Below are 23832 nucleotides of genomic sequence, written 5' to 3' on the forward strand. Positions count from 1 at the left end.
AAGGTGGGGGGAGGGGAAATGAGGAAACTGGTGAAATCCGAGTTCATCCCTTGTGGTTGGAGGGTTCCTAGGCGCAAGATGAGGCGCTCTTCCTCCAACCGTCGTGTTGTTGTGGTCTAGCGATGGAGGAGTCCAAAGACCTGCATATCCTTGGTGGAGTGGGAGGGGGAGTTGAAGTGTTGAGCCACAGGGTGGTTGGGTTGGTTGGTCCGGGTGTCCCAGAGGTGTTCTCTGAAACGCTCCGCAAGTAGGTGGCCTGTCTCTCCAATATAGAGGAGGCCACATCGGGTGCAGAGGATGCAATAGATGATGTGTGTGCAGGTGAAACTGTGGCGGATATGGAAGTTTCCTTTGGGGCCTTGGAGGGAGGTGAGGGGGGAGGTGTGGGCGCAAGTCTTGTACCTCCTGCGGTTGCAGGGGAAGGTGCCGGGAGTGGAGGTTGGGTTGGTGGGGGATGTGGATCTGACGAGGGAGTCACGGAGGGAGTGGTCTTTACGGAATGCTGATAGGGGAGGGGAGGGAAATATATCCTTGGTGGTGGGGTCCGTTTGGAGGTGGCGGAAATGACGGCGGATGATGCGCTGTACATGGAGATTGGTGGGGTGGTAGGTGAGGTGGGGTTCTGTCCTGGTGGCGGTTGGAGGGGCGGGGCTCAAGGGCAACAACACGACGGTTGGAGGAAGAGCGCCTCATCTTCCGCCTAGGAACCCTCCAACCACAAGGGATGAACTCGGATTTCACCAGTTTCCTCATTTCCCCTCCTCCCACCTTGTCTCTGTCAAATCCATCGAACTCAGCACCGCCTTCCTAACCTGCAATCTTCTTCCTGACCTCTCCGCCCCCACCCCAGTCTGACCTATCACCCTCACCTTGACCTCTTTCCACCTATCACATTTCCGACACCCCTCCCCCAAGTCCCTCCTCCCTACCTTTTATCTTAGCCTGCTGGACAAACTTTCCTCATTCCTGAAGAAGGGCTTATGCCCGAAACGTCGATTCTCCTGTTCCCTGGATGCTACCTGACCTGCTGCGCTTTTCCAGCAACACATTTTCAGCTCTGATCTCCAGCATCTGCAGACCTCACTTTCTCCTCAATAAACCTTAGCAGTGACCTTACAAAAATCATTACATTGTGAAGGGGTGGACAGGGGCAGATGTAGAGAGAACATTTTCACTTGTGGGAGAATCTAAAACTAGGATCCATAGCACAAGATACCTATTAATAAATCCACTGGAGAATTCTGGAAAAATTGCTTCACAGAGTGTGGTCAGACTATGACATCGCCACCACAACAAGTGAGACAATAGCTTATTCCTTTCAAAGTGAGTCCAAATGAGGGTAAATCTAGGGTTCGGGCACATACAGTTCCAGACGATGTCAGTGACATAGACTTCCTATCTCAGTGTAGTAGCATATTATACACCAATTGTAAAAAGGTGTCACAATCATTATTATTCTCTCTATGACTTTAGCCAATAAAACATACAAACCTTGTAGAATAAACAAAAAAAATCAGACTAGCTAAGTACATCCAGTCATGAAGCAAGGTGAAATAACACCGCAAAGGCCAGTATCCCATCACCAAGTCACACTTTATTTACAGGTGCATAGTACAAAACACTGACTCAGCTTGCTTAGAGCCGGCTCCTAGAGCAAACAGAACCCTCAACACTCCTGTTTATATCAGAACTCCCTGACTGTACCAGGTTAACAGCCCCACCTAGGGCTGACTAGTAGATGACATTGGTACAGGTACAGGTAAATTTCTGACGAATGTGGAAGGATCCCTTGGGGCCTTGGACAGAAGTGAGGGTTTAGCACTTCCTGCAGTGGCAGGGAAAGGCACCAGGAGTGGGGTGTGGGCCTCATGATGGAGTCACGGAGGGAATGGTCGTTTTGGAATGCGGATAGGGGTGGGGAGGGAAATATATCTCTGGTGGTGGAGTCCGTTTGGAGGTGGCAAAATGGCAGAGGATGATGCGGTGTATGCAGAGATTGGTGGGGTGGAAGGTGAGGACCGGGGTTCTGCCCTTGTTGTGTTGGGAGGGGTGGGGTTCAAGGGCAGTGGTGAGTGGAAGTGGAGGAGATACCCTGGAGGGCAATGTTAACCACTTAGGAAGAGATGTTGTGATCGTGGAAGGTGGCGGCTATCTAGGACTTTCTGAGCTTGAACTGGTCATCCTGGGAACAGATGCGGCAGAGGTGGAAGAATTGGGAATAAGGGATAGTGTTTTTACAAGAGGTAGGGTGGGAGGAGGTGTAGTCCAGGTATCTGTGGGAGTCTGTGGTTTTGTAGTATATGTCTGTGGTTAGTCAGTCGCCAGAGGTCCACGAAGGGGAGGGAGATTTCCGAGATGGTCCAGGGGAATTTGAGATTGGGGTGGAAGGTGTTGGTAAAGTTGATGAACTGTTCAACCTCCTCATAGGAGCATAAGGCGGCGCCAATACAGTCAACGATGTAGCAGAGGAACAGGTGGGGGGTTTGTTCCCAGGATGACCAATTCCACCTCAAAGTCCCAGATGGCCTCCTTCTTCCACGATTGCAACATCCCTTCCATGTAGTTGACGATGCCCTCTAGCACATCTCCTCCACTTCACGGAACACTGCCCTCGAACCCAACCCCTCCAACACAAGGACAGAACGTTTCCCCCCGCCCCATCCCCATCCCACCAACCTCCACATACTTCCGCCACCTCCAAGCGGACCCCATTACCAGAGACATATTTCCCTCCCCACCTCTATCAGTGTTCTGAAGAGGCCATTCCCTCCGCGACTCCTTTGTCAGGTCCACACCACCCACCAGCCCACACTCCACTCCTGGTACCATTCACTGCCACCACAGGTAGTGCAAAACCTGTGCCCACACCAGTCGTCTCACTGCCATCCAAGGCCCCAAGGGATCCATTCACATCCATCAGAAATGTGCCTGTACCTCTACCAATGTCAGCTACTGCAACTGTTGCACCCGCTGTGCTCTCCTCTACATCGGGGACCCACAAGCCTCGTTCTTAATGAAGGGCTTATGCCCAAAACATCGATTCTCCTGCTCCTCAAATGCTGCCTAACCTGCTGTGCTTTTCCAGCACTACACTCGACTCTGAGCTCCAGCATCTGCAGTCCTCACTTTCTCCATTATAACCATGAGTTTGGTAATACAATTTTTTACATGTTGTGATTTGTTCACATATATAAACTTTGCAAATAATATTTAAAATGAAGACATAAAAGTACAATCAAATAAATGTGAAGAGCTCTTTTCCTCAAGCAGCTGAGGAAGTATAATTGATTTTAGCATCCAACTGATAAATTTCAGTCTTCTAGTCTGATTGTCATTGTCAGTATGGAGTAACAGTGATATAATCCTGGACATATGGACAGAAAAAAAACTATTGCTGAGAATTGTAAAGTAAGTTTCATTAGTTTACAAATAAAATTAAGTGATAATATTACACTTTTTAGATTCAAATACAAAGAAATGAAATTAAAAATCTGAACTATAGACTGAATACTAATAAGACACATGCAACTGTGGACTGAATATTATGAAGACACTCCTACAATTGTCACTTGATTCTGCTTAGATGAGTTGAACAGGGTTCATCACACAGTTCTAGCTCTTTGAAATGTGAGGCAATATGAAGGCATCATGCTACAAATGGAGAAGTTGCGGCCAATTTTGGTAAACTTCACCTGCTCACAATGTTCATTCATTATTTATATATAGTTTTGGTAGTCATGACTAAGTAAATTAAGGTCATGGATTTGAAATTCATTTGCTGTCTCATCTGGATCGAGCCCTGCTGACTATATTTCTCATCTTAAGGTTCTCTGGCAGTGGTAGTCTCCCTACCTCCGAATCAGAAGGCCCGAGTTTAAGTTCCACCTGTTGCAGAGGTGTGTAATATTGCACATCTGTAGCAAGTTGATTAAAAATATCTATACACAGTTTTGTAAGGCCAATTAATGATTTAGTAATTAAGGCAAAAAGCAATTTCCACTTTCTCATTCAACAAGATGAACATAAATTAATTGCAAGGCATACACAGGATGACAGAATAATACAGAAAAAAAGCACCTTGGTTCATCATTACCTCCATCAAACGAGCATCAGCTTTTGTCCGTGCTCTAATTTCTTCTTCCAGTCTTAGTCGACATTCTTTTAGTTCCACCTGTAAAAGTGTTAGACAACAGAAATGGATTCTTGCCAAGCTAAAGAGCTCGTTTTTGATCAAGTTTATAAAGTTCAAGGAATGTATGATTACAGAGATTAAAGTCCATTAGTTAATGATTTTGTTTCGAAGACATCAATGGAAGGTGAGAATTCAAATAGTAAAATGGAATGCTTGGGTTGCCTTACAGTTCGATACCGAAGACATAATATGGGCCTACACCTTCAAAGCATAAGTGTACTAAGAAGGGTAGACAACTCATTTGAACTCAAGAGACACCCACTGTATCTCAGTCACTTTAGTTGTACGATCCTACATTTGCTTAATTTATATAGTCCTTAATTTACACACAAGGTTAAACTTATTTGACTTTAATATCCTAATTTGATGTACTTAGTACAACTAAAAGATTTAAAATAAACACACAAAGCATCCGAGTTATTGAGTGGGCTTACTCTTCACAACAATTATAGTAGCAAATTTCTGTGTTAATGTTTAAGAGCTGCAAAATTGGTCTCTTAATCTATAAATATGCTGGGTTCCAAATTTTAGTTTGTTATTGAAAGGCATTATCAAAGCTCTACATTATATAAATGACAGTTTGGCAAATACTTTTCTTGTATTCAATTTAAAAATAAGTAATTTTAATATCTAAAAAGGTGTATGCTTAAATACATTAATTCTTACATTCTCATTTTCACATGCAGTATTACCTTTAATTGTTTATACTGCTTGGTTTTGAATGTCTCGTATGAATTTTCCATATCATTCATCTGCATTTCTGCCTTAGAAGTACAGATCACCGCTTCAGTTTCTGAAGATGATCCACTCTCCAACGTGATCTTTACTGGATTACTTGCCTGCAATCAAAACTAAACATTCATTTTATTGGAAGTAATTATTTCTATAATACATCACTAAAATACAGGTGATAATGGTGGAGGACCTAAATTCTGATTTTTATTTAGAACAATTTTTTTTCAGACTGGGTTGATTTAAACTCAGGTAACAAAAGTAGAATGGTGACTGTTCATTTACCATATCACCCATCTCATTATGAAATATTAATTGATGTAGAAAAACTACATATCTGTACAAACATTTTAAACTTTCAAATATTTTGCTTCAGCACTTCATTTCAGCCTAATAAGTGGGAAAGGTGAGGAAACAAATTCTGCTTTAAGAAATGTCAAATTACGATACAGTGTAATACAACAGTTATAAACACAACCATCCCTCTAACCTTCAATCAAATCCATTCCAAATCAACAAAGATTCTCTTTGCTGGCTTTTAATAGCCAAGGTTGCAATTAAGTAATGTTCAAGACAAAGTGAAATGTACTGTGATTATACCTGACTCAAGTTATGTCATGCTGTTTTTTCCTAGTACAAAGGCAAATATTTTAGTGAACGCAAGATCAAAGAAGATTAGCAACAACTGGAAACGCTGGCAAGATAACGGATCATATTTACCCTGTCATAATCAAACCAATAATTAAAATAATGACTAGATATGTAAAAGTGGAACAATTAAAACTGACCTTCCTTTTGAATAGAGGTTAAAGTGACGAAAGAAAATGTATGTGATTCACCCAACACGAATAATACAGAAGAAAATCAAACCAAATAGAAGAAAAAGAAACTGGAAAGATAGCATATTAATTAGGAATAAGTGTAAATTGCAGTCTCGCCAGCAAAGTCTGTTAGTATACCAGTTCTCTGTTACTTTCATCGGAGGCTGGACAAGCAAAGCAGATATTAAGTGCTATTGAGAAAATGGTCCCTTTGGATTGTTGAATGGGCGAGGGAGATGCATTTGGTGATCAGGCAGAGATTGAGATGGTAAAAAACTGGGTGATAGGTGAGACAAGGAGGAATGTCCTTTTGCCTCTGGAAAGGACATTTAAAATTTGTGTGGAAGATGATGAACTGAGCGGAGAAAGTAGGAAGGAGGATGGAAAGAATTATAAATCTTTCTGTGTAGAACATATGCATCACCTGCAAGGTGTACTGCAGCAACTCACTGCAGTTTTTCAACAGCACCTTCAAAACCCCCCAACCTTCTACTATCTTTAAAGACCGCAATGGATACATGGGAACACCAGCAGCTGCAAGTTCCCCTACAAGGCACACAGCATCCTGACTTGAAACTTTATCACTGCTCCTTAATTATCACTGAGTCAATATCTTAGAATTCTCTTCTTAATAACAGTACCTATTCTTCATGAGCTGCAGCAGTCCAAGAAGGCTACTACTATCTTAAGGGCCATTAGGCATGCACAAACATTTTTGGCTTACAGTCAAGTAACATCCTTATCCCATGAAAAACAAACCAAAAATGCAGTTGTGACAGCTAGACAATTGACATTATATAAATATGAATAATCAATTTCCGGGGATAGACAGCTAAAGAAGGAAAGAAAATACAACATGAAAAAAAGGGTGAGGGTTGAAATCTCAAGCAATGTTAATTACAAAAGCAGAAAACAGGGTTGACAATCACCAATATAACAACAAAATGATTCTGGAAAGCATGCAAGTAAGTCTGCAACAAATCATGCTGACTCATCATACAAAAAAAAAGACACAACCGAGACCCACTCATGTTCCCAAAGCAATATCTTTTATCTGGGTGAAACAATAGGATTTTAAAGACAAGATTTTCATTGTGTAGAAGATCATGGTGCTGGATAGGGACTTGTTAGATTGGTGTACAAGGAAGAAGTAAAGAGCCACAGTTTTATTTGTTCTTTTGTTTTCTGTGGCACTTTATCAAATGCTTTCTGGAATTCGAACTGAAGTACTTCCCTTTATCTATATCAAGTGTTCCTTTCTCAAGGAACTCCAATAGATTGGTTGAAGATGATTTCCCTTTCACAAAACCACAGTGGCTCTGCCTGACTATCTTCTACAACATGTTTAATCCCTTCAAATAGCATTCCAATGATGCCTGGCTAACTACCCTATAATTTCCTGCTTTCTGTAACTTTCTGAATAAATGAGTTATATTTGTTATTATACAATCTAATTGGACTTTCCCCTAATCAAGGGAGTTTCAGAAAATTAAAAACAATGTGTCAACTATCTCACTAACCACTTGCTTTGAGACTCTAGGATGAAGCCCACCAGGACTTGTCAGCCTGCAGCTTCAACAACTTATTTGATATCACATCACTGGTGATTCTAATTAGAAACTTGTTGAAGTCAAACATTACCTGGATATAGGTTTGCTTGCTGAGCTGGAAGGTTCATTTTCAGACGTTGTGTCATCATACTAGGTTACATCTTCAATGAGCTTCTGAATGAAACACTGGTGGTGTAGCCTGCTTTCTATTTATACGTTTGAGTCTCCTGTGGTGACATCATTTTCTGTTCTTTTTCTTAGGGGTGGTAAATGGGATCCAAGTCAATGTGTTTGTTGATAAGAGTTCCAGTTGGAATGCCATGCTTCTAGGAATTCCCGTACACGTGTCTGTTTGTCTTGTCCTCGGATGGATGTGTTGTCCCAGTCAAAGTGGTGTCCTTCCTCATCTGTATGTAAGGATATTTGTGGAGTTTCCTCCTCCAGTGAATTGTTCAATTGTCCACTACAATTCACAACTGGATGTGGCAGGACTGCAGAGTTTAAATCTGATCCATTGGTTGTGGGATCGCTTAGCTCTGCCTATCATTTGTTGCTTATGCTGTTTGGTATGCAAGTAGTCCTGTTTGGTAGTTTCACTAGATTGACACCTCATTTATAAGCATGTCTGGTGCTGCTCTGGCATCCCCTCCTGCACTCTCTATTGAACCAAGGATGATTCCCTAACTTCCTGGTTAAGGAAGCATGGCATTCCAATCGGAACTCTATCAACAAGCACATTGACTCGGATCCTATTTACCACCCCCTGAAAAAAAACAGGCAATGACATCACCATAGGAAATGAGGTCACCACAGGAAATGACATCACTGCCCCTAGGAAACTCAAGCAGATAAATAGAAAGCGGGCTACACCACCACTGCTTCATTCAGAACCCCACTTAAGATGTTACCTAGTATGGTGACGAAACATCTGAAAACGAATCTTCCGGCTCAGCAAGCAAACCTACATCCAGAACCTCAACCTGAGCTACAAATCTTCTCTACAGAATGCTATGCATTGCAATTGGAAAGTACTTAAAATATTGATCATTTGTAAATGCAAAATAACAATTACACAAATATATATGCTTCAGTGGTATCATACATAGGAGTTGCAGCATTGTTCAGTTTTGTTCAGTTTCATCTGGATTTGAAATTGTAATTTGGAACACAACAGCAGCTTTAAAACAGTTAAAAAACAAGAACTGCTATGATTTACCATCATGCCTTTACCTGTACATCCCTATTTTGGTGTGACGAGTCTAGGTGAAAATTCCTGTTAATAATAAGATCAATACCATCAATTACTAATCCTGTAACCAAATTTACTTAACACACCAATTTCAAATTAACTAATCAATAGCAAATCATCTACATCTCTTCTGAAACCAGTTCTTTCAGCCATGGAGACTAGCAAGTTAGCATGTCCTACTTAATCAACCAGTATTTTTTTAAATGGAAAAAGCCTAGAAATCAAATATTAATAGCCAATGAACTGTTACCAACTACTCCTATCTGATATCCAGAGGTGTGTATATTTGCAGTAATTATTTGACAATGATCCTTTTGCAAAATGCTGTGGTTAACATTAAAACATGAAGTGTTGATCCTAATGAGATCAGCTAACTAAATGCAGGCCAGGTGGTGATCGTGAATCCTTAAAGTTTGTACATCTTAGTAGGACTGTATATATTTCCTTCATCTGCAAAATAACTTAATATCTGTAAATATATATTGTGACATAATTCAAAACATAACTGCTTAATACTAGACAAACTTCAATGGTAAGCTTTGATAATGTGATAATGTGTCTGACATAGTAATATGAATCACAGCTATTTCTCAGTATGTGAACAAGTACTACAGCAGTAGTAATGAATCCACTTGTAAAATTCCATTACAATACACAGATGGAAAGACCAGTTGATGGAACAATTCCCATTCCTCGTTAGCTGGTATTTGAGGTGGTGTACATTTCCACACGAAAACTTTGTTACTCAAGTAAAAGCAGGATGTTTGGTATAATCTCTCTAATACTGAATCTATTTGTTACATTTCTACTGAAGAAAGATGGACTAAAGGCATCAGCCTTGTTTTCTTCGCCTTGATACTTCTTATTTACATTTTCAAAAACTGTCTCCCTGATTCAAAGTAAAAAGAACCATCTCACCCTTTTGAGATAAAATACTCAGAACCCCTAGTGGTCTGATTCTCCTCATCAACATTCAAAAAGAGTTTTCATGACTGTTCTGAGCAATCACTCCCTTATTACATTAGAAGGAACATATTCTCTTTGCACTACTGTTATTGTTTCAGCATCTACCTCCTTTCCTTCTTAGACATTCCTCCTACCATAATCAATTTTCCATTTAACTTTTAGCAATTGGATTTGGTATGTCCAGTCTTATTTACAAAGGAAGCGTGTTATTTTCTTTATGTTATTCTTTAGTTCCAGGTTTTCTCCTTTATGACTCCAGTGTCCTCCTTAATGGAAACTCACCACCACCTTCTCAAGGGCAACAAATGCTGGTACAGTCAGCAATATCCAAATTCCATGAATGGTTATGCAAATTCAACTTTCTGCAGAATTCCACTCTAGCCCCTTATGCATTATCCACTCACTAAGCAGCTGTGCCTTCAGTCATCCAGGTCCCACACTCTCCAACCTTCTCCCTAAACCTCTGTCCCTCCACATCTTTTGTAGACACTACTTAAAACTCAACTCTAGGATAATGATTTATGTACCCTCAATTTTTTTTTTGGACTTTAACTATTTTAGTTTTAGTTTATTTTAATGCTAAGAGGCGTTGGGAAGATTTTTCTACATTAAAAAGTACAATATTAATGCAATTTATTGTTGCATGTGTTGCAAATTGGGTAACCCAAGTCTCCTTGGTGTTAATACTGGTTATCCAAAAAGACAAGAGCTCTGATGTCTTAGCAAAAAACTCAAATTGAGTATAAGAGATTTTTTTTTAAGATCCAGATCATTGGGGTGACTATTGAAAGGAACAGAAATAAAAGATGAGAAAAATCTAATTTCCATTGATCTAACTTGAGGACTAGGCAAAAGTGAGGACTGCAGATTAGAGTAGTGCTGGAAATGCACAGCAGGTCAGGCAGCATCCGAGGAGCAAGAAAATTGACGTTTCGGGCAGGAGCCCTTCATCGTTCCTGATGAAGGGCTCCTGCCCGAAACGTCAAGTTTTCTGCTCCTCAGATGCTACCTGACCTGCTATGCATTTCAAGCACCACTCAAATCTTGACTCTAACTTGAGGACTGTCCATTGTCCACACAACTAAGCACTAACCAAACCCACAAACATATGGAACATCATCTAATCTGATAAAGCTCAAGGAATTTTGTTTTGAGGATCTAATACAAACGAGAAAAAGACCATAAAAATGAAGGTACATTGAAAAAGTTACCTGAATCGGTTAGCACGTGCAGCAGTACGCCACGGTACATACCCCTCTGAACCTGGTGGCAGTGGTTCTGGGTTAAAATCTGAAGAACTAGGAGCTCTTTTCTTGCCATTCTCTGTAAACGTCTTTGTACCTAAAGTGACAGATAACATTTACAATTTGTCGAGCAACTGAATTTTACTGGCATGCCTAACAAAGCAATGTCACTATGTAAACAAATCACATTAATGAATTAGTACTCCTTTACTCCCAATGGGAGCTAAATTCAAAGGGCAGATAGATTGGAGATTGGACTAAAATATTGTGCTCTGATTTTGGGACCACATGATTTATAGATTTGGTCCTACATTCTAATTCTCTACCAATAGAGGAAAGGAAGTGTTACTAGTTTTGAAGATGATTTAATTGTGAATTTTTATGTAGAGAAACTTTAAGCCCATTCGGTTGTTAATGTGTTTCAAATTTGCACCTTTCTCCATGTATCATATAATTTTGACATATTATCATCATAAAGCTGGTTTCTTTTTTTCTAAGAGCTGTTTCTTTTCTCAAGGATACTGTGTTCTTGGTTTCTTTCAGAGGGGTAATAAACCGCTCTCTGTGTCAATTAGTCTGGTTTGGTACAGAGATTAAAGGGTATTGAGAGGCCTTTTTGTTTAGATGTAAACAGATGAGACTTCAGGCCCAAGTGGTCATGTTTTAGAAGTGACCTGCATAATGAAAGGGGAGTGGTCAGCTCTGTGGCTGAGCAGTTTAGTTCAGTCCAGAACTAGTTGGGAGTTGAACAGTGAGCTGTGTGTAAACAAACTCTCTCTCTTCATGCCCTTCAAACTTCAAGCATCTGTTCCATTCATTTATACTGGTTTCTAAGGAGGTTTGTTTATTGGGACTGTGGTGTGTGTTCGGAACAGCATAATTAAGTCTAGTTTGGTTAAAAGGAGTTCTGTAGAGGTTCTTTATTTTTTTTTAGATTCCCTACAGTATGAAACAGGCCCTTCGGCCCAACAAGTCCACATCACCCTCCGAAGAGTAACCCACCAGACCCATTCCTTTACTCTATACTTACCCCTGACTATTTCATTTAACAGTATGGGCAATTTAGCACAGCCAATTCACCTGGCCTGCACAGCTTTGGAGTGTAGGAGGAAACCGAAGCACCCGAAGGAAACTCACGCAGGGGGGGAAAATGTGCAAACTCCACACAGACAAGGAGGGGAATCGAACCCAGGTTTTTGGCGCTGAGAGGCAGCAGAGCTAACCACTGAGCCACCGTGCCACTGTTCTTTGTGTTTCATCGTGTAATTTTGTGAATACATTTTTTTTGTCTGTTTTACCTGGTAGTCAACCTTGCTAACTTACTCTGGGTAATTTTCGTTGTACACTCACCGAAACAAATTGTAAAGTTATGGTCTGTTTTGAATGGTCTGGCCTTGTCCATAACATTATTTTCTCCTATATTTATTAAATATTTTCCTCTATTTGTCGTCAACTATAAATTTAAACCAAAAGATATATAAGATTTAAATTCATAGAAAATTATTCATAGAAAGTGGTTTCGTGATTTAGCTATTACCAGATGTAAGATAGCCTGCTCCCTGGTTGGCTCCACAGCATATTGCTCTTGGAAGCTATCCCTAATGCACTTTATGATTCCATTGTTGAAGCAACCCTTTCTAATTTGAGTAACTCAACTAAATGAAGATTAAAGTCACACATAATTATTGTTCGGTTCTTTTTACACGCTCACATTATTTGTTGATTTGTAGCCTTTCCTACAGAGTGGCTACAGTTTAGTACTGTACACTATTCCTGCCAAGGTCTTTTCGCCCTTGCTGATTTTTATCTTCGGCCAAGTGGACTCTACATCATCCAAGCCAAGATCATCTCTTGCAACTGTCCTCATTTGATTATTTATTAATAATGCCACCCAACCACTTTCCTATCTTTTCAAAAAGTCAACTATCCTTGAATGTTACATTTCCAGTTTTGTAATCATGTTTCCATAATGGCCATGAGATATTCATTTACGTCGACTTGTGCTACCTTACTTCAAATGCTTCACGCATTAAGATACAAAACCTTTAAATTTGTTCCCTTATTGAAATTCTCTATACTTTTATGGTTTCTTGGTACAATATCATATTCACAAATTCTGTCCCTACCTTTTATGGTAACAATCAGCCCCAACACAAACCTGCAATCATACCTTCTCCTTTAGCTTTGATTTTTTAATTTTTCCATGCACTGAACCCATCTCCCAAATTATTTAGTTTAAAGTCCTATTTATATTGTAAATCTATTACTCTTCAAATGAAGGCTACATTTGGATTTGGAATGAAATAAACTGGCAACAGTCATCTCATACTTATATCAAATAAAAATAAGATGAGAAAGCAAATTCAGAGAGACAAAGATAATTCATGCATAAAATGATGAAAAGATCATCTAGGTTCTTTGCAGACCTACCTGTCTATCTACAGAATAAATTCTCACTAATGATTCTATGGGCATTTAAATTCTGAGCTTTTGGGCAATTCCTCTCAAGCACGTAGATACATATTTGGAGTTCTTGCTTAACAAACAATCAGGCAGGAAAGAAACAAACAAAATTCAGCTTCAGAACAACAGAAGCAGCAGCAAACAAGAAAACCTCTGATCTTATAACTGTCAAGGGAACCACCTTGCTATTGAGTATTCACAATAGGTTTAACTTGGATACTGCCAGGACATTTTTGTTCAATGAAGGAGGAAATTTTGCTAAATATGATTGTTTGACAGGTAACTGTAAGAAATATTGCATTCAACTGCTAGACTGCAATCACTAATATTTAATGGAAAAGAATACCACAAATGCCAGAACTATCACCACATACTATTTCCTTACCACAATACTTCCATATAACTGCAGCATTAAAAGAAACAGAAATAATTTCAATAACATTAAGCTCTGAAAACTTACATCTACTCATATGCTGATTAATTCTGGATGCATAAAAGCTAGTAAAGACGTCCAAACATACATAAGAGTGAAACCAAATTTAGCATGCACATTGATAAAAGAGAGGGCTTTCCAGAGACCAACAATTTTAGTTATATATTTAACATATTTTTATGTGACAGAATTTCAGAAATTTTTGTGCACAGTCCAGGAAAATGCAGCCAACAACAGAGTCATAGTCATAGAGGTATACAGCATGGAAACAGACCCTTCGGTGAAGACAAAAGGAACTTGTTTCCTTAAAATGAAGAGAAGTTTACAAACAGGTCTGGCAGCTTCCGTGGAGAGAAAGCAAAGTCAAGGTTGCAAGTCCAGGGACCCTTCCCCAAAATAATTTCCTGAGTTTTCTCAGCAATTTCTGATTTTGTCTTTGTTTCTGATTTCCAGCATCCTCAGTTATTTGTTTTTCAGTGTTTAACTCACTACCATCTGTCTTTCTCATATGCCCACCTTGAAGATGTTCTGCACTTCTCTCCAAAACGATTTCAGTTCTAATCTATTTTCTTGTTCACTTGTCATTATTTTCATTGTTGCTCTTGATATTTGACAAGGTATTTACCAAAACTCGCTTCCACAGCTACATCACATTTCTCAGTCTCACATCCCATATGGATTCCAAGTTAAATTTCATTCTTCATGTTTTGAATCCACCCAGGGTTGCAGGTATCTCCATAATGTACAATGCTTCTCAGTCAGCTGCTGTTGCTGTATTCTGAATCCATACTCCGTGCCTTATATCGCGACATGCACATTCTTGACCCCTCGATCTGAAGAAGGATCACTTCCCTCAAAACATTAAGTCTACTTTCTCTCCACAAATGCTGTTAGACCTGCTGAGTTTTTCCAGCAATTTATGTTGAACAATGTATTTGTGTACTATTGCACCTTCAGCACTTTAAAACTTGCATTATATTGCATCTTTAAAACATCAAGACATTGCATGACAAAAATAATGTTTTTTATAAATTGGATTGATGTGACTAAAACCTTGGCTGAAGAGATGGGCTTTCAGAAGTCAAGACTAAGAGGTAAGGCACTTAAACTAGGTCAAATGAAGAATCTGAACCAGTCATTCACAAGAATAATCTTTTCCTTGTCAAAAAGACTGGTGTAGCGATGATCTCTGAAGTATTTGCTCTACATGAATGCCACAGATATGGAGATGTTGGAAGGTTCTGCCACAAAAAGTTGAAAGGTGACACGCTAAATGCCAGCTTCAGGAAATAAAAGGCATCAGAAGTGGCACTTGTTTTGAATATATTGCAGTGCTGGGTGCAGTGATGTGCAAAACATCTGTAAGATACCGATGAATGTTGTTAGAGAGACACTCATCCATCACACTCCTCACTTGAACCATGCAGGTAGTGGACAGGCTTTAGGGGAATCAGGAGGTGAGACACTCACTGTAGGATTCCTGGCCTCTCACCTGCTCTTCTAACAACCATATTTACTTGGATAATACATTTCAGTTTCTGGTCAACTTAACTCCCAAGATGTTGATATTGGGGGATTCAGTGATGGTAATGTCACTGCATGCCAAGGGGTGATCATTTGATTGTCTCTTATTGGAGATGGTAATTGCCTGAAATTTGTGTGGCATAATGTTACTTGCCACTTTTCAGCCCAAGCCTGGATATTGTCCAGGTGATGCTGCATTTGGACATGGATAGCTTTGGTATCTGAGAAATTGTGAACAGTGCTGAAAGTTACACATTCATCAGCAACATACCAGTTTCGGATCTTATGATGAAGGGAATGTCATTGTTGAAGCTGTTAATAATGGTTGCGCCCCAGATACTACTCTGGGGAACTCCTGCAGAGATGTCTGGAACTGGGATGACGGTCCTCCAACAATCGCAATCATCTTGCTATGCACCAGGTAAGATACCAATCAGCGGAAAATTTTACCAGTTTTGCTTGGGCTCCTTGATGTGACAACCAGTCAAATGCATCTTCGATTTCAAGGGCAGTTATTCTCACTTCACTTCTGGAATTCAACTCTTTTGTCCATGTTTGAACCAAGGCTATAATGAGGTCAGGAGATGAGTGCCCCGGGCGGAACCCACGCCGAGTATCAGTGAGCAGGTTATTGTTAAGTAAGTGCTGCTTGATAGCACTGTTAATGATACTTTCCATCACTTTACTGATCATCTGTAGTGATCATGGTGGCCATTATGGGGGACTTTAACTTCGCCAACATTGACTGGAAATGCTATAACTATAGTACATCGGATGGATCAGTTTTTGTCCAATGTGTGCAAGACGGCTTCCTGACACAATATGTCAAAGAGCCGACAAGAGGGGAGGCCACACTGGATCTGGTATTTGGTAATGAATCAGGCCAGGTATTTGATTTAGTGGTAGGTGAGCACTTTGGAAAGAGTAACCATAATTCGACTATGTTTAGTTTAGCGATGGAAAGGGTTAGGTACATGCCACAGGGCAGGAGTTATAGATGGGGGAAGGGCAATTATAATGCAATTAGTCAAGGCTTAGGAGGCATAGAATGAGGTAGCAAAATGCAAGGAATGGGAACAATCAAAATGTGGAGCTAGTTTAGGGAACAGATATTGCATGTCCTTGATAGGTATGTCCCTGTCAGTTAGGGAGGAACTGAGAAGGTAAGGGAACCGTGGTTGACGAAATCAATGGTATCTCTTGTTAAGCGGAAGAGAGAGGCTTATGTGACGTTGAGACGAGATGGTTCAGATGAGGCAATGGAGAGTTACAAATTAGCTAGGAAAGATTTAAAGAGAGAGTTAAGAAGAGGAAGGAGTGGACATGAGCAGTGTTTAGCAGGTAGGATAAAGAAGAACCTTAAAGCTTTCTATACGAATGTGAGGAATAAAAGGATGACTAGGGTAGGAATAGGGCCAAAGACAGAAATGGGAAGTTATGTGTGAACCCTGTGGAGATCGGAGAGGTGCTAAGCGAATATTTCTCATCTGCTTTCACACAGGAAATGGAGAATATTGTTGAGGAGAAGACGGAGATACAGGCTACTAGACTAGAAAGGATTGAGGTTAGTTAAGGTGTTATCAATTCTAGAAGGTATGAAAGTAGATAAGTACCCTGGGCTGGATGGGATTTATCTAAGGACTCTCTGGGAAGCTCGGGAGGAGATGGCAGAGCCTTTGGCCTTGATCTTTATGAGTTGTCACTGTCTACAAGTTTAGTACTCGAGGACTGGAGGATTGCAAATGTTGCGCCCTTATTCAAGAAGAATGGTAGAGATGACCTATGCAATTACAGACCTGTGAGCCTTACGTCTGTTGTAGGAAAAGTTTTGGAAAGGATTATAAAAGATAGGATTTATAATCATCTAGCAAGCGACAATTTGATTGGAGATAGTCAACATGGTTTCATCAAGGGCAGGTCATGTCTCACAAACCTCTGAGTTTTTTGAGAAGGTGGCCAAGCATGTGGATGAGGGTAGGACAGTTGAGGTGGTGTACATGGACTTCACTAAAGCCTTTGATAAGGTTTCACATGGTAGGCTTTTGGAGAAAATGCGGAGGCATGGGATTGAGGGAGATTTAGCAGTTTGGATTAGAAACTGGCTTTCTGTAAGAAGGCAGCAAGCAGTGGTTGATGGAAAATATTCAGCCTGGGGTTTAGTTGTTAGTGGTGTGCCACAATGATTCATTTTGGGACTACTGCTGTTTGTCATTTTGTAAATGACTTGGATGCAGACATACTTGGATGGCTTAGTAACTTTGCATCTAACTCCACTAAAGCCGGTGGAGTGGTGGGCAGTGTGGAAGAATGTTGCAGGTTGCAAGGGGACTTTGATAAACTGCAGAATTGGGCTGAGAGGGGGCAAATGAAGTTCAATGCAGATAAATGTGAGGTGATTCACTTTGGGAAGAATACTGGGTCAATGGAAAGATTCTTGGTTGTGTGGATGTGCAGAGGGATCTTGATGTCCATGTACATAGTTGCCTGAAAGTTGCCACTCAGGTTGATAGTGCTATTAAGAAGGCATACCATGTGTGAGGTTTTATTGGTAGAGGAATTGAGTTCCGGAGCAGTGATGTCATGCTGCAACTTTACAAAGCGTTAGTGCGGCCTCAATTAGAATACTGTGTACAGTTCTGGTCGCCCCACTACATGAAGGATGTGGAAGCATTGGAAAAGGTGCAGAGGATGTTGCCTGGTCTGGAGGGAAGTCCTTATGAGGAAAGGCTGAGAGACTTGGGTCTGTTCTCATTGGAGAGAAGGTGGCTAAGAGGGGATTTAATAGAGACATACAAGATGATCAGAGGATTGGACAGAGTGGACAGTGACAGTCTTTTTTCTTAGGATGACGACGTCAGCTTACACAAGGGGGCACAGCTGCAAATTGAGGGGTGATATATTTAAGACAGATGTCAGAGGCAGGTTCTTTAACCAGAGAGTGGAAAGAGTGTGGAATGCCTTGCCTGCCAATGTAGTTAACTCAGCCACATTAGAGGCACTTAAACAGTCCTTAGATAAGCATATGGATGATAATAGGATAGTGTAGGGGGGTGGGCTTGGATGAGTTCACAATTTGGCGTAACACTGAGGCCCCAAGGGCCTGTTATGCACTGTATTGTCATAGAGTCAGAGATGTACAGCACGGAAACAGACCCTTCGCTCCATGCCGACCAGATATCCCAACCCAATCTAATCCCACCAGCCAGCATCCTGCCCATATCCCTCCAAACCCTTCCTATTCATATACTCTTCCAAATGCCTTTTATATGTTACAATTGTACCAGCCTCCACCACTTCCTCTGGCAGCTCATTCCATATCACCCTCTGCGTGAAAACGTTGCCCCTTAGGTCTCTTTTATATCTTTCTCCTCACCCTAAACCTATGCCCTCTAGTTCTGGACATCTCCCATCCCAGAGAAAAGAATTTGTCTATTTACCCTATCCATGCCCCTCAATTTTGTAAACCTCTATAAGGTCATCCCTCAGCCTCCGACGCTCCAGGGAAAACAGCCCCAGCCTATTCAGCCTCTCCCTACAGCTCAAATCCTCCAACCCTGGCAACATACTTGTAAATATTTTCTGAACCCTTTCATGTTTCACAACATCTTTCCGATAGGAAGGAGACCAGAATTGCACGCAATATTCCAACAGTGGCCAAACCAATGTCCTGTACAGCCGCAACATGACCTCCCAACTCCTGTACTCAATACTCTGACCAATAAAGGAAAGTGTACCAAATGCCTTCTTCACTATCCTATCTACCTGCGACTCCACTTTCAAGGTGCTATGAACCTGCACTCCAAGGTCTCTTTGTTCAGGAACACTCCCTACAACCTTACCATTAAGTGTATAAGTCCTGCTAAAATTTGCTTTCCCAAAATGTAGCACCTCGCATTTATCGGAATTAAACTCCATCTGCCACCTCTCAGCCTATTGGCCCATCTGATCAAGATCCTGTTGTAATCTGAGGTAGAAGGGCTTATGCCCGAAACATCAATTCAGATGCTGCCTGGCCTGCTGTGTTTTTCCAGCACCACATTTTTCAACTCTGGTACTCCAGCATCTGCAGTCCTCACTTTCTCCTAACCTTCTTCACTGTCCACTACACTTCTATGTTCTACGTAGAGTAGACTGACTAGACAGTATTAACAGTTATTAGATAGTATTCTACATACTTTTCAATGCTTCTGCCATTTCTTCATGTCTCATACAATTTATCCCATTTCTGCTTCTAAGGGACTAATGTTTATTTTAACTATGTTTTTATATATGCAAAAGTTTTTAAAATCCATTTTATGTACTCCTGACTAGTTTGCTCTTGTATTTTTTTTATTAACAACATTTAGGTGGCCCTTTATAAGTTTATAGAACTCTCCCAATCTTCAGACACGTAACTATTCTCTGCAATCTTGTCAACATCCTTTAATTTATGACTATCCTTAACAGTCTTTAATTAACTACTGCTCTGAATTTATTGAGTGAGTCATTTTCGATGGAAAATATTCTTGCTGAACATTCAAAATATTGCTTGGAATGTTTTTCACTATTTATTTATCGCAATACTTTTAATCTATTTACCTAATCAACAATTACCAGTTCTCCCTTTACAAGTGTATTTTCCATTAAGTTTAAGATTCTTTTTTGTGATCAGCGTATGTCATTTTCAAGTTTAACACAGAATTAGATTATGAAAAAAAATTCCCAGTGGATCTTTTACTCTTAGTTTACAAAGTAGCCTTGACTTTTTACACAATATTAGAATTAAACAGCTTTATAATTGTTTCATTCCATGATATAATGCTCCAGGAAATTATCCAAGGAGCAGGAAAATCGACATTTCGGGCATGAGCAGAAGGGATTATGCCCGAAACGTCGATTCTCCTGCATTCCTGAAGAAGGGCTTATGCCCGAAATGTCAATTCTCCTGCTCCTTGGATGCTGCCTGACCTGCTGCGCTTTTCCAGCAACACATTTTTCAGCTCTGATCTCCAGCATCTGCAGTCCTCACTTTCTCCAGGAAATTATCACTTTCTACAAACATATTTTTTAGATTGTTCCTTTAATTGTCTTGCCTATTTAATTGTCCCACTCTATGTGAAAATTAAAAGCCCCAAAGTTATTGCACTGTTTTTGTTACAAGCCCCAATAATTTATTGTGTAACTCATTGCCGACTGTTAACTAACAGGATAACTACTGTTAAAAGGCCTATAACATTTTTTTCCCATGAACGATTTCTGACTCTATCTACTTCTGGTGTCTACCCATATTAATTCTATTTCATGCTAAGTCCAAAATCCTTCCTTAATAATGTCTTATATCATTCGTCACTATAATCTCTCCATTCTGTCTGATTCTTTGACATATTGTGTACCTGAGTGTTTGTTTCCTGACTTTGGTCGCAATACACCTCATTTCCATTGTCCCATTATGTACAAAGCAGGAGCAGTTCTCTATATTGTTATTCACCTTACAATGATTCCATCAACAGAAACTAGTACAGTCAGTCATTTGTAGTGCTGGCACACTAGTCTCAGTATATCCAACTTTATTTGTTTATTGTATTTCACAATTACTGAAAGTTATAAAATCTTGGCATTTTATTTTAATATCTTTTTTACTGAGATTATAAGAGATAAATGTTAAAAATTTAGGACACTGGATAAATATCTAATATTTAACAAAGAACTAGCTAAAGTACATAAAGTAGATTGCTTATAAAGGTCCAAAGTCAATGTATTTGAAGAATTGGCAGAGTTGGGGAGTTATCTGGATGACTTTTCTTTTGGCTGTTTCTTTTACCTCTGCTTTCTGTTTTTAATCCTGTCTTTTGCATGCTAAGATGATGCTGGAGAATGGTGGTTTTGGTCACTTTTCACTGTACTCCTGTACCCAAGTACATATGATGATAAAAATCTAAATATAAAAATATAAATTCTTGATTCGAACAGAACTGTAGAACTGCAGAACTGTAAGAATGCAAAAAGAGGTCATTTGGCCCACCATCATGCTGACACCAGTTCTTCAAACCAGCATCATTACCTAGAGCCAATTTCTTGCTTTTTCCCATTATCCTTGCACAGTATTTCTATTCAAATTATCATCTAATACCTTCTCGAATGCCGTAATTGAACCTGTCTCCACCACAATACCAGTCAGTGGATTCCATGCTCTAACTAGTCACTGAATGACAGTTTTTTTTTCCTCACATCATCTTTGTTTCTTTTAGAGAACAGTCTGAACTTCTTCAATGTACTCTCATAACTGAAGTTTCTCATTCCTGGAACCATTCTTGAAAATTGGCACACTTTCCAATGATTCACATCCTTCCTATAATGTGGTGCTCATAACTATGGCAAAACTCCACCTGAGGTCTAACAAGTGTGTTGTGGATGTAGATTTGATTGCTGAGCTGTACAAGTTCAGCATTACCTCCCTAATTTCCTCCTTTAAGCCTCTATCAATAAAGCAGAGAACACTGCATGCTTTAGCTACTGCTCTCTTCACTTGACACTTTAATATCCCAGCCTGTGTTGGTGCTGCAAATGTCCAATCTCATAATCTTGGAAATGAGGTACTGAACACATTCACAAGAGTCTGTCATTGTACCTTTAACATAGATTAAAGAAGAAAAACATTAACTATATTACACTGGGCAAAAGCAGTTGGAAAGATTTCAATACAAGCACTAGAGAAGGACTCAAATACAATACTATTTTTATCCCAACAGTATACTGACAAAAACCAAAACTCCAGTTATTATTTATCATTATCCCCACACTGAAACGTCTTGCTCACATTGGCATTTTCTTTTGAGAAATTTCTGCATATTCATTGGATGCTTTTTCATCAGCTGGTATCTCTCTCCAAAATTTCCAAAATAAAGTACGAACTAAATTCACTATTACTGAAATTTCAGAGCAAACATCTCCGAAACTTGGTTTTCAGCAATCCTGCAGAGATTAATACACTCCTGTCTCCATACACTGATGCATGTACACATGTACATACACACACACACACACTCCCTTCTGGATTCTTGTGTGTCTCTCTGTCACTGGGCAACAGCACAGTTTATATGTGCTCAATAATGACTAAGCAAAAAAAATGAAAGAACTGGGATGCTGTATCAGCAACAAAAATAGAAATTACTGGAAAAGCTCAGCAGGTCTGGCAGGATCAGTGAAGAGAAATCAGAGTTAACGTTGCAGGTCCGGTGACCCTTCCTCAGAACTAAAAAGTATAATGACTAAAAATCCTTCTGTATAAGTACTCTCCATATTAATGTTATGCTTTATGTATTATTTGCAAAAGAAACATCATTACCTATACGAATAGTAGCTTTTCCTTTCAAACCATGTCTCAACTTCACAGCTTTTCTTCTTTGTTTTTGTTTAGCAGGGTCTCTAGAAGACGTTAGTGTTAGCCATTTGTACTGTAGTGAAATAAAAGAGGAACAGCATGACAAATGCTGAGATTACCTGTAACAGTTACAAAAGTAAAATGCTACACACTACTTTAGTTTTGCTGTTGAAGCAAGCTGCATGATTTATTTTCCAAAAATACTTTTGTACTAAGAGTACTTTCACCATCAAATACTTCTCATGCATTGCCCTTGCCTCAGCTGACTAACCAATGTCTGTTTCAGCTTCCCATTATCTGAATTTGAACTTCTCATCCTCTATCCCTTCACAATTCTGTAACCTCCACCAGGTCTACGTCCCCTCCCAAACTCTGTTCCTTTGACTGACCATTTATCAGTTTCCCTTCCTTTCACACTATCCTTGGTGGCCATACCTTCAGCTGATTATCCACAATCTGGAATTCTCTCTCTACACTCATTCATTTTTCACACCTTATTCATGTACAATTTAGATAAGTTTTGGTCACCTCTACTGATATCTCCTTCCTTGTCATATTATTAGCTAATGTTAATATATGGCTCCACAAACGTTTCTATATTTAAAGACACTATGTAAATTAAAGCTGTTAGTTCAGCAAAACAAATTTGCCTCCATCTCTGTAAAATAACAAGAGAACCTTTTAATCAGAGGTCAAAAAAGGCCTCTGTTTCAATTTCCAGTACTAACACACCCCATAAGAAATTTCAATTTTATGTTTTCCATAGCATTAAGTCAAGTCCCTAGGCACCTTCCACTAAAGCAAAACATACACAGAGGATAAACAAGTTAAAAATGACCAACAGTAAAGTTGAAAATACAGCTATTGAGAGAGAAGTTAAAGATGAACAGTAAGGGTTTGAGGCAGAGGTCAGAGGAAGTAATAGTGAAGATTAAAGGCAAGAAGATTTTACAACAGTGAAGAGATGTAAAGTGTCACATGAACTTTTATAAGAAAAATAAAGCGAATTTTTTGTAAGTCACCCCATCACAGTACCTACATCAATAACAAAAGTCATACATAATTTAAAAAAGTGAAATTAAAAGACCTTCATCACAGTTCAGTTAATGCTTCCTGGGCTCAGGGAAAGCAGATTTAGGAATGATGAAATATCCTGAAGAGGCAGCTACGACAAGACTGCCACAGCGGGCTGGATACTAGGCTGGAAGGTTCCACCAAAGAAGACATACTAGGCCGAGGCTACCACTCCTGGACAAGACTGTCTGCTGAGCCATTTGAATATCTGGATACCGAAGACA

At 39.8% G+C, this 23832-nt stretch overlaps 1 protein-coding gene across 2 annotated transcripts in view; it reads right to left on the minus strand.

The window, feature by feature from the left end:
- The window catches only part of cep78 (centrosomal protein 78), an 84428-nt gene that overhangs the window by 10693 nt on the left and 49903 nt on the right, over positions 1-23832 (minus strand). Inside the window, exons 9-14 of one of the 2 annotated variants that reach the window (XM_043712611.2) lie at positions 22499-22607; positions 13603-13620; positions 10722-10851; positions 8526-8568; positions 4885-5031; positions 4094-4171 (exon numbers count right to left, since the gene is read on the minus strand). In XM_043712611.2, coding sequence (XP_043568546.2) covers positions 4094-4171; positions 4885-5031; positions 8526-8568; positions 10722-10851; positions 13603-13620; positions 22499-22607 — 525 coding nt within the window. The remainder of the gene's footprint in view (positions 1-4093; positions 4172-4884; positions 5032-8525; positions 8569-10721; positions 10852-13602; positions 13621-22498; positions 22608-23832) is intronic. The other variant, XM_087997741.1, reaches the window with a different exon arrangement.

The sequence above is a fragment of the Chiloscyllium plagiosum genome, unplaced genomic scaffold (assembly GCF_037043375.1).
Source record: "Chiloscyllium plagiosum isolate Xiang-an unplaced genomic scaffold, Cpla_swu_hap1 HiC_scaffold_2, whole genome shotgun sequence".
Classification (NCBI taxonomy): Eukaryota; Metazoa; Chordata; class Chondrichthyes; order Orectolobiformes; family Hemiscylliidae; genus Chiloscyllium; species Chiloscyllium plagiosum.